This window comes from Papaver somniferum, chromosome 4 (genome assembly GCF_003573695.1).
Source record: "Papaver somniferum cultivar HN1 chromosome 4, ASM357369v1, whole genome shotgun sequence".
Lineage (NCBI taxonomy): Eukaryota > Viridiplantae > Streptophyta > Magnoliopsida > Ranunculales > Papaveraceae > Papaver > Papaver somniferum.
In genome coordinates this window covers 133,646,870-133,660,683 of record NC_039361.1, presented here as the reverse complement: position 1 = coordinate 133,660,683, position 13,814 = coordinate 133,646,870, and the positions used below count along the sequence as shown (strand labels likewise).

Here is a 13,814-nt window from a genome sequence, read left to right as displayed (position 1 = left end):
CAATTATGATATTTAAGTTGAACAAACACCACCGTTGATTTATCTTTTCTATTAATTCCAACCAAGGTGGAACACTAGTTAGAGGCCATTCTTATGACACAATAAATCATGAGTTCTAACCTCCCCGTTATAATTTTTGAAAATCCATATCTTGACTTTGAGAGTTCATTTTTCATTCAAAATATTGGAATTAATGCCACACGTGCGAGTTGCAGGATGGTCTGAGGAACCATAACCTTTGATTTATCTTTGCCAGGACAAATCCTGACCACCACTAACAAAAGCAAACTTATCCTAGCTTTGTTTTGTACTAATGATGGATTTTGGTACACCTCCAAACACATTAGTACTCCCTATTAGCATCCACACATCCATTAACCCGTCGTGAAAAACCAAAGAACCCATATTAACACGGTTATCGCAACTCCGTTGAAACAAATCTATTTTCCCATAGAATAAAAACTTGGTTTATACTGGAAACACATGATAAATGACAAATAGTCACAATATTCCTTTATAGAAAATAGGTAAAACACATAAAAACACTCAGATGTCCGAACCAAATCCTCAGATCCACTTCTCTTTCGAATCTGGGTCACCCTTCTTGAAAGCCTCGGCAATTTTGTCGACAGGAACAAGAGGAAGATAACTAAAGACGGTACTCTTCTGTGACATGCTCGTAACAATATCATTATATTTCTTCGACAACTGAGCAGATATAGGAACTGTCACATGTGCCACCATTCGGAAAGGAGGGACTCGGTTAAGCATCCACCAGGCTTTCACTGTCTCTTCTTCTAAGATGTCTATTACGAACTCAACTGCAAGATGTACTCCCACAGTTATACCTCCAATTAGACCCTCCTCTAAAAGTTTCATGGGAAGTTCCAATGCCCCTTTAATTATCGACTTTGTCTGATTGCCTACCTCATTTACAACAGATGTAGCAACACTTAAACCTATCTGTGGAAGTTTCAATGCGCCTTCAACCGCGGACCGTGCCTGACTGCCTGCCTGCTTTACAACAGATGTTACAACACCTAAACCTATCTGTGGAAGTTTCAATGCCCCTTTAATTATCGACTTTGTTTGATTGCCTACCTCATTTACAACAGATGTTGCAACACTTAAACCTATCTGTGGAAGTTTCAATGCGCCTTCAACTGCTGACCGTGCCTGACTGCCTGCCTGCTTTACAACAGATGTTACAACACCTAAACCTAACTGTGGAAGTTTCAATGCACCGTCCACCGTCGACTGTACCTGATTGCCTAGCGAATTTGCGACAGTTATACCTCCCATTATACCCTTGGATACAAGTTCGAAGGGAAGTCCCAATGTGCCTCGAACCAACGAACTTCCCTGATTGGCCACAAGCTCTTCCACAGGGCCTACAACAGTTGCAACTCCTGTTACACCCTCGGATACAAGTTCCTGAGGAAGTTCCAACGCACCTTGAACCACAGACCCTGCCTGATTGGCTACAGAGTCAACCTGCAAACAACAAAATTAAGTAACACGAATCAGCTTTTTTTGTTTCACAAGTAACTCCACAAGCACTGAACCATAGATGAAGTATGCCCAACTAGTAACATATAAGTTGACAACCATTGATCCTACGGTACTGCTTGCTGACCCTATGACATCACTAATGTCTTTGACTCCAGGGATCTGGTTAAGGATGCCAAACATTGTATTCACTGGAATTGCCTGATATACAGTGAATTTTACCTGACCAGATTAATTTAGGATCTAATTCTCAGCCCAGCTGCAGGCGTATATATATTTGGAGCAGCAGCAGACAAGAAGCTCCTTTGACAAGGTGACCTACAGCTTAGATATCCTAACCATTAGGTAGATATTCTAAAAGGGGCTGGTAGGTGGTGTGGAGAATGAATCAATAAAAAGAATTCTTGGTGGTATATATCTAGCAAGGGACCCAACTATTGATCAATGTATTTGCCATAGTCCCAACAGAAATTCCACATGAAAAGCAACCAATGAAGAGGGAAAAGAAACTAAGACTAAGACTTTCTCAGGTTTAATCTATAATTTCAGGTTACTACAGAAATAGTTCAAAACCATAACTTAAGTATACAACCATTTAAGGTTTTTATTTCTTGTAGATCAGTTAGTAGGAGAAGACGAATTTTGAATCATGTGGTACATATAGGTAAAAGCCCCATAGCGATAATTACCATGAGTTCAAAGAATCTTTAGATCAAGCCAAACTAGGTTCAGAATGTGGGTCGCATGCTAATATGATGTGATTCTAGTGTGCAGATAAATGGTTTGGTTGTGGCTATCAGGGTCACCTTTCCAGTTTGCCAAAGTATGCTATTAGGGTTCCACTATAAACCAATATGGTGGAGATGAGCTCTAAATCCTAAGTTCTGAATTCCATTTGTTGAAATCATGCAATCTTTTAGATAAACGTTGCATGGTGTGCTTCAGTATTAACTTACTTGTGGCACGAGCAATCTCTGGTACATCTAGTTCCAGCCATTCTCCATGTACTCCTGAAGAACTGTTTTGATTTCGATCACATCGTTTATGCTAAGCGTTGAACGCTTGGTACACTCAGCATGACGCTTCACTAGTATCAGAAATACTCTGAAAAGAGAACTAAAATTTAGAAGAACAGGTAAAACATGAATATGGAAAGAAAGATGTAGACAAATGGGATGTTAAAACGAATTAAAAATTAGACGCATAACTGAGGCTGAAACGTTCGAACTTTAGAAGAGAAAAAGCAAGCACAAGTACGAAGATAACCTTTTTGCGAGTATAGGGTTATACTTCCCTGATAACTGAGCAGCTTTAGAAATTGTCACTTGTGCCACCATTCGGAAAGGAGGAACTCAGTTAAGCATCCACCAGGATTTCACTTTTGACCTTACAAAAAATCTTTTAATATCTCAACTGCAAGATATACTGTCATGCTTATACCACTTAGTAGACCCTTCAACACAAGCCTAAGGGGAAATTTCAGAGCACCTTGGACTATCGACTTGCCTAACTAGCTAACCATCTTTGTGGCGGATGTTGCAATAGTTATACCTCCTGTTAGACTCTCGCAGGAGTTTTTGGGGAAGTACAAATGCGCGTTGAATCATTGATGTCCGACTACATACCAGCTTGCCTCAGATGTTGTAAGAGCTATACCTCCTGTTAAACTATTGGATACAAGTCTCTGAGGATGTTCAAATGTGTTTGAACTATTGACGTTCCATGACTGGCTACGACCATCAGATACAAGTTCTATGGGAAGTTTCAATATTGGCTACCAGTTTTTCCACGGGCGCTTCGTGCTCATTCAATTTACTTGTAGGCTTGTAGCCAATTCAACCTGCAACCAACAGAAGTGATACTAATCAGCTCTTAGTTTTACTAACAGTTCTACTTGCACTAAACGGCTAATCAAGCATGGTCAAGTAGGAGAAAATAAGCTGGCAACCATTGATCCGACGACGGTACTGCATGTCTACTCTATAACATAGTTTGCGTATACATAGTTGACATATATAACTCCAGGGCTACGTGGAAGGGAGGAAGGATGTGTATCGACATCTTCATTGTACTTGTCTGAATATGGTGATTTATGACTTACCAGGCTAATTGAGGATCTAACTCTTGCCTGAATCACCGAAGAAGGGAATATATACGTATTAGTGCACCAACAGACCAAAAGCTCCTTTACATGGGTGACCTGCAGTTCAGAGTTTAGACATCCAAACCATTAGTCAGGTAAGCATTCTAAAAAGTCTGGTACAACTGTAGAAGCAATGACAGAATAAAAACGGCAGCAAACATAAAATTAAATTAAGAAATCAACGAAACGACCAATATAGCTGAAGTAGTTTACAACCTGTCCAACTAGGATGGCAATACCTGAATAATGACATGAGACAACAGTTTAACACAATGCATTCATCATAGTCTCACCAGACACTCTAAATGAAAAGCAACCAGTTCATATTGAACAGACCTACGTCTTCATGGAGTTCACTCTGAAATTCCAGTGGATTATTATAGTTTAGCAGAGAAATAAAGCACCAGCACCCCTACTTTTTACAGCAATTACAAAAAAAACTTGTAAAGAAGCAACTTTCTATCATGAAATGCAAGTTATTGGGCAGTCTTTGGATTACTTGAACGCTCATAACAGCCACTACTACTCTGTCTACTTCCGCTGCTAGAGATGAATTCGAACATTTAACATATGTGATAGTTTTGAAACAAAAATAAAATCCAGATTCCAGAACTAGAAGGAAATCATAAAACCATCCCTTAAATAGCACTATTCCCTTCCACATCCAATGCAGAAACTAACCAAGAAAATGGACGTGTTATTACTAATAATATTTACATACGCAAAGTTCAACACCACATAGTCCCTGTACACTCCTCACCAACACTCTCGATATCCATACTAGATTCTAGGCTAAATGCTTGTTCCTCTTTCACTAGTCTCCATACTCGAACCAAACCTTCACCCATTTAAAATCCCTCAGCTTGACTTCTTTTCTTTTGAAACTGCTTTACCCTTCCTGAAAGTCTCGGCTATTTTGTCGAGTGGAACCAGTGGAAGGTAGCTCGAGGCAGTATACCCTTTTTCTGACATGCTCATGACAACGTCATTATACTTCTCTGACAACTGAGCAGCCCTGGGAACTGTCACCTGTGCCACCATTCGAAATGGCGTGAGACGGTTGAGTGTCCACCAGGCGTTTACTGTTTGTTCTGTTAAGCATTCTCTGGACTTTGTAATTGCAGAACATGCGGCAAAAGTTACACCTCTTGTTTGAGCCTCGGATGCAAGACTGGAGGTCAATCCCAATGCCTTCTGAACCATTGACCTTGCTTGACAGGCTAACCGCTTAGCCATAGGAGGAGCATGTTCATCGAACTTATTTGTAGCAAAATCAACCTGCAGTAAACAAAAACAAATCTATAAGCCTTCTTTCACCAAAATTTCAACTAGGCACCGAGCTACTATCACGTCTTGTTAAGCAGTCATACACAATGCAGGCAACCATAGTTCCTTGAACAATATCCAGTTGATGGCATGGTGAAAATTTTATGTAAGAGTTCGGCTATGCATTATACCATATATCACATTTTGTAAAGCAGACATAAACAACAAAGGCAGCTATAATCCTAAATGTCGCATGCCCTCAACAACTTGGGACACTACTTCAGTACTACTGTTATGGCCTAATCAATATCCAGTCTATAACATGGTAAAACTCTAATGTAATGCACCAAGTCTCCCCCAACCAATTCGCCATGATTATACAACACAACTAAGTATAAACGTCCTTCAAAGAGGAGCAACACATATCCAACCCCCAGTAGGTATCTAAACAAGCTATAGCTGGTAATGGACATTGGAGAATTGAAAAGATTATTTAGTCGCCATAGGAAACAATTGAAGTTATGAACATATCACTTAGTAGTCCACATTCTAGGTAGGTACAACAGCAAGATCTAAATATCTGACAACCGAAACAACTGAACCATGCAAGGAAACGTAAACGTATGAACAACATACAACAATGAATCCACACACATCCATACAAATCAACTCATAAACAGTATAGATATTTTCATCAAATTAGATCATAATATCTCCAGTATAAATTCATAGGGGATGTTGAAAACCTTAAATTTAAGGGAAAAAGTGTACCTTCTTATCAAGAAATCCAAGAAGATGAACAGGTACATCTCTGAACTTGTCAAGAACAGGACTAACAATACCCTCAACTTTTCCAATCCCAGATTTGAATGGTCCAGAATTATCTTTAACGAATTCATAAAAACTAGACCCAAAAATTAAAATGTTAAAATAAGCTACTTTTACGAATCCAAGATGTTTCAGCTCTTCATTACTGCTCTCAATGGTAATCTTAGCTCCATTCTCCCCCTGCAAAAAAACAAACAAATTATTTATAAAAAAAAAATAATCAGAATAACGAATCAACCTCAAAGTAAATCAGGGTCTTATTTACAAACCTTGTTTCTTGTATCAGTAGTTGTCGCCATTGTTGCTGTCTGATTTTTTTTTTCTTTGTTCGAATTATCAAAACAAAACTCAAGTAAAGGATCCAGCTGAGATATATATAGAAATGTTATACGGAGCAGCAACCTTTTGATGTGTCGGGTATAAATTGACGGTTTGCATTCTTCAAGGACCTACAAACAGCAGCATCGCTTTTAGAGTCGGTGGTAGTTAGTAGAACACTTGCGAAGTAATGCTGGTTAATATCGTATAGCGCTTCTAATTTTTGGTCTTAAGCATTGACACGTGTTGCTAAACTGTGATTTGACATTTTGACGTGTAATAAAATGAGATGCCCACGCAAGCAGTGTGGGTTACGTAGGTAGGAGAAAAGATGGAATCTATGGGAGCAGAGTGGTGGAGTGGTTGCCCACCAGTTTGATGTCGTCAATTGAATTTATTTTACTCCAAGCTAAAATAAAGGGGATAGAGACTTTGGCTTCATCGGTACAAATAAATATTACTCCTTCAGTTCCTTTTTAATAGGCTGGTTTTATAAATAAATGTTTCAAAAAAAATAGGTTGGTTTTCTAATTGGGAAAATCAAATGTTACTTTAATTTTTTGGGATCATTTTTCTAACTTCTTTTGATGACAAGTATCATGTGGACCATTTTACTTTACTTCTTTTACTGACAAGTGTCATAGGGATCATTTCACTTCACTTCTTTTATTGACAAGTGTCATGAGGACCACTTTCAATGATTAGTTCTCTTAATATTCTTAAATTTCTCTAAAAACAAAACCAACCTATTAAAAAGGAACGGACAGAGTAAAAAATAAAGATACCGACCTTAGTTTCCAAGAAGTCTCTTATCATTTTGCAGACTTGGTAACGACCAGAGACACAATGGCATTGCCAAACTGCCCTTGATGAAGTAGTGTTTGTTGTGCTTTTGGCACAATTGATAGGCTCGGATCCCCTGTCCCCAGTTTCCCTATCCCCGGTGTCCCACCAATCATAATATACCACCTGTCCTAAAATTCCTCACCTAGTTTAACTCTGTTATCTTTCAAACACGGAATGATTATAATCTAATTAGAGAAAGTATTTTGATGATATATATTCACTCTCCTTCTTTTGATTTATTTGATGAACAATCGAGAAAAAGACAAGCTATCTCTAAACATAAATTCTCAAAGATATTGCTGATAAGATAGTGGTTCCTCCTCCATGACCATTTTTTTCTCTCTTCCTTTAACCATTTAGAGTTTAAACTTAAATAATATTTGGACGATCAAAGGAAATCCCTATGTGATGAAAAAAACTCATTCATGTCAGTCACAAGAAATGTGCAGAGAAATTAAAAGTGATTTTTTATTCACCAAATTGAGTTATAATTTGAGATAACTAAACAAATTGTTCAACAATTTCAATCAAACGAACAAATTATCAGTTCAAAGTTTATCTGATCATCCACTGAATCGATCAGGTGATTCGGACTGTAAACAGTAGCAGAAAAACGGTTAAAGAAGATGAACTACTCGAATATGAACTTCACCGGGTCCGACCCAATGATCTGTATTCGAGCCGAATTAAAAAAGAAAACTGAAAGAAATGAACAGGAAATTTCACAAATTAAATTGGAAATTTCCGTGAAATTGGAAAGGAAAATTGATATGAGCGACCAATCAACTGATTTACAAACAAGTTTCATTAACAAATTTCAACTTTTTGTTACAGAATGAAAGGAAGAAGAATTAATGGAGAGGGATGATTATCAAATACAAAGAAACATCTTTCCAGGCGCCCAGATATTTTTAGAACGCGCGATTGGGGATATAAAAAACAATTGGGGGATATAAAAAACAATTGGGGGATATAGGAAAAGGATAAAAACGGGATTCAAATATCAAATCAGGGTCACCCCTTATCTAAGTATTTTAAGTAATTCCTAATCTACTCCTCACTGATTAGTGATTAATAATAATTAGTAAAATCTTAAGATTATTTGATAAATGATTAGTGTGTATTATTATTTGTGTTTGGTTGAGTGAGGTGAGATTAGAAGGAGAAGAAGAAAATTTGAGAGGGAAATTATTTTGGTGAAAATGGAGGATGATTGTGAAGAGAGAATTGTTGCTAAGAGGTTGAAAACTTGATTTTTTTTTCTTTGAATCCACCATTTTTGCAGCTGAAAAACCTCGGTGCCGGCATGGACGTGGTATGAATACTATGCCGGCAGCAAGCTTATCCAGGGGGTCTGGGAGGGAGTAGCCCCTCCCGGCTGTGTTCGAGGGTCTAGGGGGCAGCGCCCCCTAGCAGAGTGCGAGACAGCGTCTCATAGAAATTTTTTCTGGTTTTGAAATTCAAAACTTATTCCGTTTTGATTTTTTTCTGCTTTTCATCACTTCCAGCACAGTTAGTTAATTCTCAAGCATGCCGGCACCGTTTTCCGGCATAGTATGTTGCTTAAATTTCTATGCCGGCACACGATGTAAAGTATCCAGAGAATTGAATTTTTTTTCACTTGACTACCGGCATTGATAGATTTCTATCGAGCATGCCGGCATTTAGTTACGGCATTGAATGTTAGTTACCAACCATGCCGGCACCGTTTGCCGGCATGCATCACTTCAGGCGATGTAAAAAAATTATTTCCGGCATGGGCTTCATCACTACCGGCATGGTTTTCATCATTACCGACATGGTATTCATCAATTCCGGCATGGTATTCATCAATTCCGGCATGGTCTTCATCACTACCGGCATGGTTTTCATCACTTCCCAATGTAAAAAAAAAAATCGTTTTCAAAGTGAGGAGTCGGCAGAGAAGGAGAAGAGAATTTGAAAGGGAATGGGGAAAATTTAGAATTTGAAAGGGAATGGGGAATATTTGGGTTTCAAATCCCTAACCTTAAAAGAGAATAATAAGAAGTGAAGATGGAAATGGGGGATATGATTTTATATTTTTTTTTTATTTTAAGTTTTTACATTTTTATTTTGAGGGAAGGGTATTTTAGTATTTTCATACCCAAAAATCACCCCTTAACAAACACTACTGGTTGGGGGAAGTAATCTATAACCCCCAATTTGTTTTTATATCCCCAATCACGCGTTCTTTTTTTATCAATATGACTTTTTAGCATTGCTAGCCCAATTATGGGAAGGGAAGTTATTCACAAATAAATAATAACACACTAGTAATTCAAACTCTTAAGAGTACATAGTCATTTTTGGTCATTCAAAATAAATCAATCCCATCTTTGGTTGCTTGAAATCAAATTTAAAAACAATCCTATATGTCAAAAATGATTAAGAATGATTTTATCTGCTCCTAATTGATAAACTAAAAGATTATTCCAAAAACTATTACAATGGCTTATATCCACTCATAAGTAATATAGTCGCAAAATATCATAACATCCATTCATAATACTTAATAGTTGCAAAATATCAAAATTTAGTCATAAGTAGATTCGACTTCGTTCGAATTTTTGGTCGGCTTTCACTGCCGTAGCATTAATCTAGTAGTTATTGCCATTGAAGTATCTTCTGCTCAAGTTCAACCATCGGATCCAGTACTGCGAATTCTCGTAGCTCTTTGCTCCCACATTAGATCTTTATTTAACATGCCATATACCTTCTTAATTGAGCAGAAATTGGAGTCATACTCACTTCTTTCATGATATGATGTTGAATATTTTTTTATCTTTGAAAATTCTATGAACGCTTAGGGGTCTTGTTATTCTTGTAGTTGCTATCCAAAGACCTAATCAATATGTAGTTGGATAGTCTGATTTATGGCTAAAATCTAATGAATTAGTAAAGTTTATTTTTTAAACCTTAACAATCTCTATCATTTTTTTTGATGATCAAAGAAAACAAATCTTAAAAATTTCTATAGCATCTTCACAACGATCAATCTAACATTCTAACTTACATAAGAACTCCAAAAGTCAGGGAGAAGATAAACAAATAAAATACAGTAATGCCTAACGCCACAGTTAACGGCGTTGATTAGGTATTTATTTTCTTTACACGTGTTTTTTTATAATTGGTGGGACATGAGGGGATACAGAAAAAGGGGACAGGTGATCCCAGCCCTGATTGATATACGTATATTGACAGATTTTAAAGTTCGTGGTTAGCAAGTCGGGTGATAACCTGAGTTAGCCCGAATTCTATCTATTTCTCAAAAAAAATATATTTTAATCTCTTGCGTATGCATAAATTTGTAATTTGTGTTTAATTTTCATCCAATTTAAGCTTAATTCTTGATTTATCTTTCTTCCAATGCTTTTCTTTTGGATTTCATTTTGAATTCCTACATAATCAGTATGAACTTGTTTTAGAAACTGGAAACAATCGGTAAAGAATTTAAGTATGATTTCTATACTAAAATGTATATATGATTTTTTTTCTTTATGCTACCAAAATGTGTATATGATCCTTATTAGGCTAAGTGTAGTGGATGAGGTAAGGTAGAGGTTGCACAGTGAAGCCACGTCACGCTGAAGAGAGGCCTGAGTGTAACGGTGGGAGAGGTAATTTCAATATGGGCGAGAACGCAAACATCGCTTGAGTGAGGTCTCAAACGTCGCTTCAAAAGCGAGACCGTAGTCCTCGCTTGACTGGTCAACACGCGTTGAAGTGATGTCTTGTCCCTCGCTCCAATTATATTACAGATAAAAGCATCGTTTTCTCCTCCTCATCGGAAATTTTCTCAAAATCTCTTCTTCATCTAGGGTTTTCTCTTCATCCTTTTTGGTGATTGAGTGTGGGTGATTGGTGAAATATTAAGAGAATTCATTGGAGGTTTTTATCATTATGGGATGGTGATCATATGGTTTAAATTAATTTGATTCGAAAGACCCAAAACTCGTTGAGGTATGTAATTGAACCTAACTCTTTTGATTGTTATTGATTGTAGTATTTGTAGTGATTGTTATTGATTATGTATTAAGTAATATGTCGATGGTTGATTGATGTATGTTTGATTTCATTTCATTTTGAATAGTTCTTGGTATCTTAGGGTTTTAGGGTTCTATGGAGCATGAGAGTAATACATACATTCGGGATTTTATTTTATTTTTATTATCTTGAGATGAATGAATTTTTGCTGATTTATAATGCTTGGGTAAATTTTTTTAGTTTTTAGATATAGATGAAAGAATTGTTAATGATTTACAATGTAATGTTTGGGTCATTTTTAAAATTTTCAATTTAGATAAAAACTTTATAATCATAAATGGAGGATGTGAGTAATATATATTGTGCTTGTTTTCATTGTAGTCAATGGCAATAGCGTCGAGTGAGATTTTGTCTAGGAAGGGTGATGTAAATCATAAAAGTAACTCATTAGGTGATAGGGGTATGAAATTTAAACAAGTTGGTCTCAAGTGAAGAAATATTATGACATAGCGGTGGAAAATAATCCTCAAGCCTTGGATGTGTTACAAAGGTGTGGTTTTTCTTTGGTGTTTGAATTTGATTTATCTTGTGCCGATTGTAAATTAACCGATAGCACTTATGGAGAAATGGTGGAAGAAAACTAGGTCATTTAATTTTCCGGAGTTTGAATTAGGAATAACACCTTTAGATTTTGTAAGGCTAACCGGTCTTCCAATTGGTGGTGGACGAACGTTGCCAAGAATACGTCCTGGTTTGAAGAAGACAAATTATTTAGGATATGATAACACGTATATTTCTTGTGCGAAGGAAAACCATGATGTAAGAGCAGATACTGCATAGCAAGCGGCTAGAGAGTGTCGTCCTCGTGATAAAGTTGGTGTATGGGAATCTACTACATGCAACATTCTATTTAGTTTTCTTGTGCACTACATTAATAGTAGGGAACACCATGAGAACCAGGGTGTATGGGAAGAATTTACTAGAATTTTTTGTTGTGGTGCATTGGTAGATTTCTGTTAGGAAACACCATGACAAGAGTACACAAGGGATGGTTAGAATTTTTGGACAATTTGCATAACTTGGGCCAATATGATTAGGGTAGTGCCCTATTAGGAAATTTGTATGATTGCCTTGACAAATGGACCTCTAGCGCGTACTGAAATGGGTGGGATGTGGAATATTCTAGAGTATTGGTACTACTTTTATTTCCGCAAATTCCAACCACTTTTGAGAATGAACGAAACTATCATCAGTAATCAGTGTCTCTATCCCGCAATTTTATTATTGAGGAAGGAAAATCGTCGAAGTCAAGTTGATAGCTTCAAGCATTCATTTGGCACAGCCCGACACTAGATGGACATGAGAACTAGAGAAGCTGTTATATGGAAACCTTGGAAAGATGATCAGTAGAGAGATTATGCAGAGGTAATGGCGGAAAAAAACTTATCAAGGACCAGAGTTGTATTCTATGGGTCGAACGGTGAGAGGTTGAGTGTGTACCTCGGTGAGAGATTTGTGCATCAGATTACGGGTGAAGTAGTTATCCCATGTGATCCCCCGAGTTAGATTTAGTCCATCCAATCGAAGTTAAAACCGTACATCATTACTGGTGCCTCCCTAAGGCCGACTTGTACTATAAATGGTGGAAGGATAAGAGTATGGGACCGTTATTTCCTGAAGGAGTTACATACATACAGAACCATGATGTGATAGTACAAGTCGATGCATACCCTCTCGTCCACCTCCTAACATGATGTCTCATTCATATGACGATTATCCAGAGGACAAGCTTGTGAGTGAACTACCAATAGTTGATTGGTATTTCCCTGTGTACATTAATAGGGATCTTACAGATTTGGTGGTGCCGAGGCCTACATCTTTTCCCTTTAATTTTGATTATATTACCGCCGGACGGGTAAGTACGTTACAATTTTTTTCCTTGTCTTTCTAGTATTTGTTGTGAAATGGATTAATTGTTTAATTAATATATGTTTTTAGGAGGAATTGTTGAACAAGTGTTTCGAGCAACACATGTTTATCAATGAATGTAAAAGAATTTCTAAGGACCATACAAGGAAGTACTGTCTTCGTGGGAACTCTTCTTCTTCCGGTTTTACCACAGGCGGGACACCGACTTGGAGTAGTTCACCCTAAATGCCAGAGGAACAGACACTACACAACTCATTTCAATAACATGAAGGTGTTGCGGCAACTCCCCAACCATCAGGTACTATTATGTATAATCTTGAAGAATGTTATCAGTCGGTTCGACCAACGAAGACTCCTATGCAAGTGCGTATCACGGAAATATGGATATCGGATTGGGGAGTCAGGTAGATGATTCGGTGGGTATGGATCTCAACATTGGTCTTTCGATGGATGGCACTTTTGATGGTGTTATGGATACCCCACCTGATTCATGAGCTTCAAATGACAAAAAAAAGTACGTTGAAACTAGTATGTATGTTAAAGAAAAAACTTTTTTATATTTGTAATTTTCTTTGCAATCTTTAGTTTGATGTTGACTAGACGTATTTGGACATTTTTGTATCTGTATAATAATCTTGTGATACACCTTGTGGTAGGGGTCTTCCGTTGTTATTTTATGTGGTAGGGGAGACTGATTTCTTCCCAACTTGCAATCTCACTGATTCCTTTAATAGTGTTTGCAGGGTATCCAATATAATATTGTAATCAATAATGCAGACATTTTTATTGATTATGCAAAACAACCAACTTTAATTGTTGTTGTTTTCCCATTAAAAGTGTTGGCTCAACGCGTTTTCAAGGTTCCAACGTCTCATTCAAATTTTATAGCTTGGCGGTATTCCGAAAATAATGTACTTATTTAATTTAAAAATATTTGTAGTTTTTCCAAATAAAGTATTGGCCCTCCAAC

The 13,814-nt window shown here is 37.2% G+C and overlaps 2 protein-coding genes across 5 annotated transcripts; both read right to left on the bottom strand.

Moving 5' to 3' along the window:
• Positions 1–406: 406 nt before the first annotated feature.
• Positions 407–4,091, bottom strand: LOC113276627 (REF/SRPP-like protein At1g67360). Of its 4 annotated transcripts, XM_026526252.1 has the most exons (4): positions 3,611–4,091; positions 2,776–3,349; positions 2,466–2,613; positions 407–1,494 (listed from the first exon to the last, which is right to left on the bottom strand). In XM_026526252.1, the coding sequence occupies exons 3-4, from the start codon at positions 2,490–2,492 to the stop codon at positions 568–570; spliced, it is 954 nt and encodes a 317-aa protein (XP_026382037.1). In that variant the 5' UTR covers positions 2,493–2,613; positions 2,776–3,349; positions 3,611–4,091; the 3' UTR covers positions 407–567. The 4 variants fall into 4 exon arrangements, with proteins under 4 accessions (XP_026382037.1, XP_026382036.1, XP_026382038.1 ...); XM_026526251.1 differs by having other exon boundaries at positions 2,466–3,349; XM_026526253.1 differs by lacking the exons at positions 2,466–2,613; positions 2,776–3,349; positions 3,611–4,091 and adding an exon at positions 1,609–1,759 and having other exon boundaries at positions 407–1,046; positions 1,221–1,494.
• A 140-nt stretch (positions 4,092–4,231) lies between these two features.
• LOC113276628 (stress-related protein-like) lies at positions 4,232–6,172 on the bottom strand. Its single transcript, XM_026526254.1, has 3 exons — positions 6,016–6,172; positions 5,690–5,926; positions 4,232–4,930 (listed from the first exon to the last, which is right to left on the bottom strand). The coding sequence occupies exons 1-3, from the start codon at positions 6,043–6,045 to the stop codon at positions 4,511–4,513; spliced, it is 687 nt and encodes a 228-aa protein (XP_026382039.1). The 5' UTR covers positions 6,046–6,172; the 3' UTR covers positions 4,232–4,510.
• Positions 6,173–13,814: the final 7,642 nt, after the last annotated feature.

Excerpts from the sequence above, each read along its gene's own strand:
- LOC113276627 (XM_026526250.1), bottom strand. The coding sequence starts at position 1,692 with ATGTTTGGCATCCTTAACCAGATCCCTGGAGTCAAAGACATTAGTGAT. Across the intron at positions 1,495-1,608 it reads GCAGTACCGTAGGATCAATG|GTTGACTCTGTAGCCAATCA; the intron begins GTTGTCAACTTA and ends TGTTGTTTGCAG.
- LOC113276628 (XM_026526254.1), bottom strand. The coding sequence starts at position 6,045 with ATGGCGACAACTACTGATACAAGAAACAAG. Across the intron at positions 5,927-6,015 it reads CTACTGATACAAGAAACAAG|GGGGAGAATGGAGCTAAGAT; the intron begins GTTTGTAAATAA and ends GTTTTTTTGCAG. Across the intron at positions 4,931-5,689 it reads TTGGATTTCTTGATAAGAAG|GTTGATTTTGCTACAAATAA; the intron begins GTACACTTTTTC and ends TGTTTACTGCAG.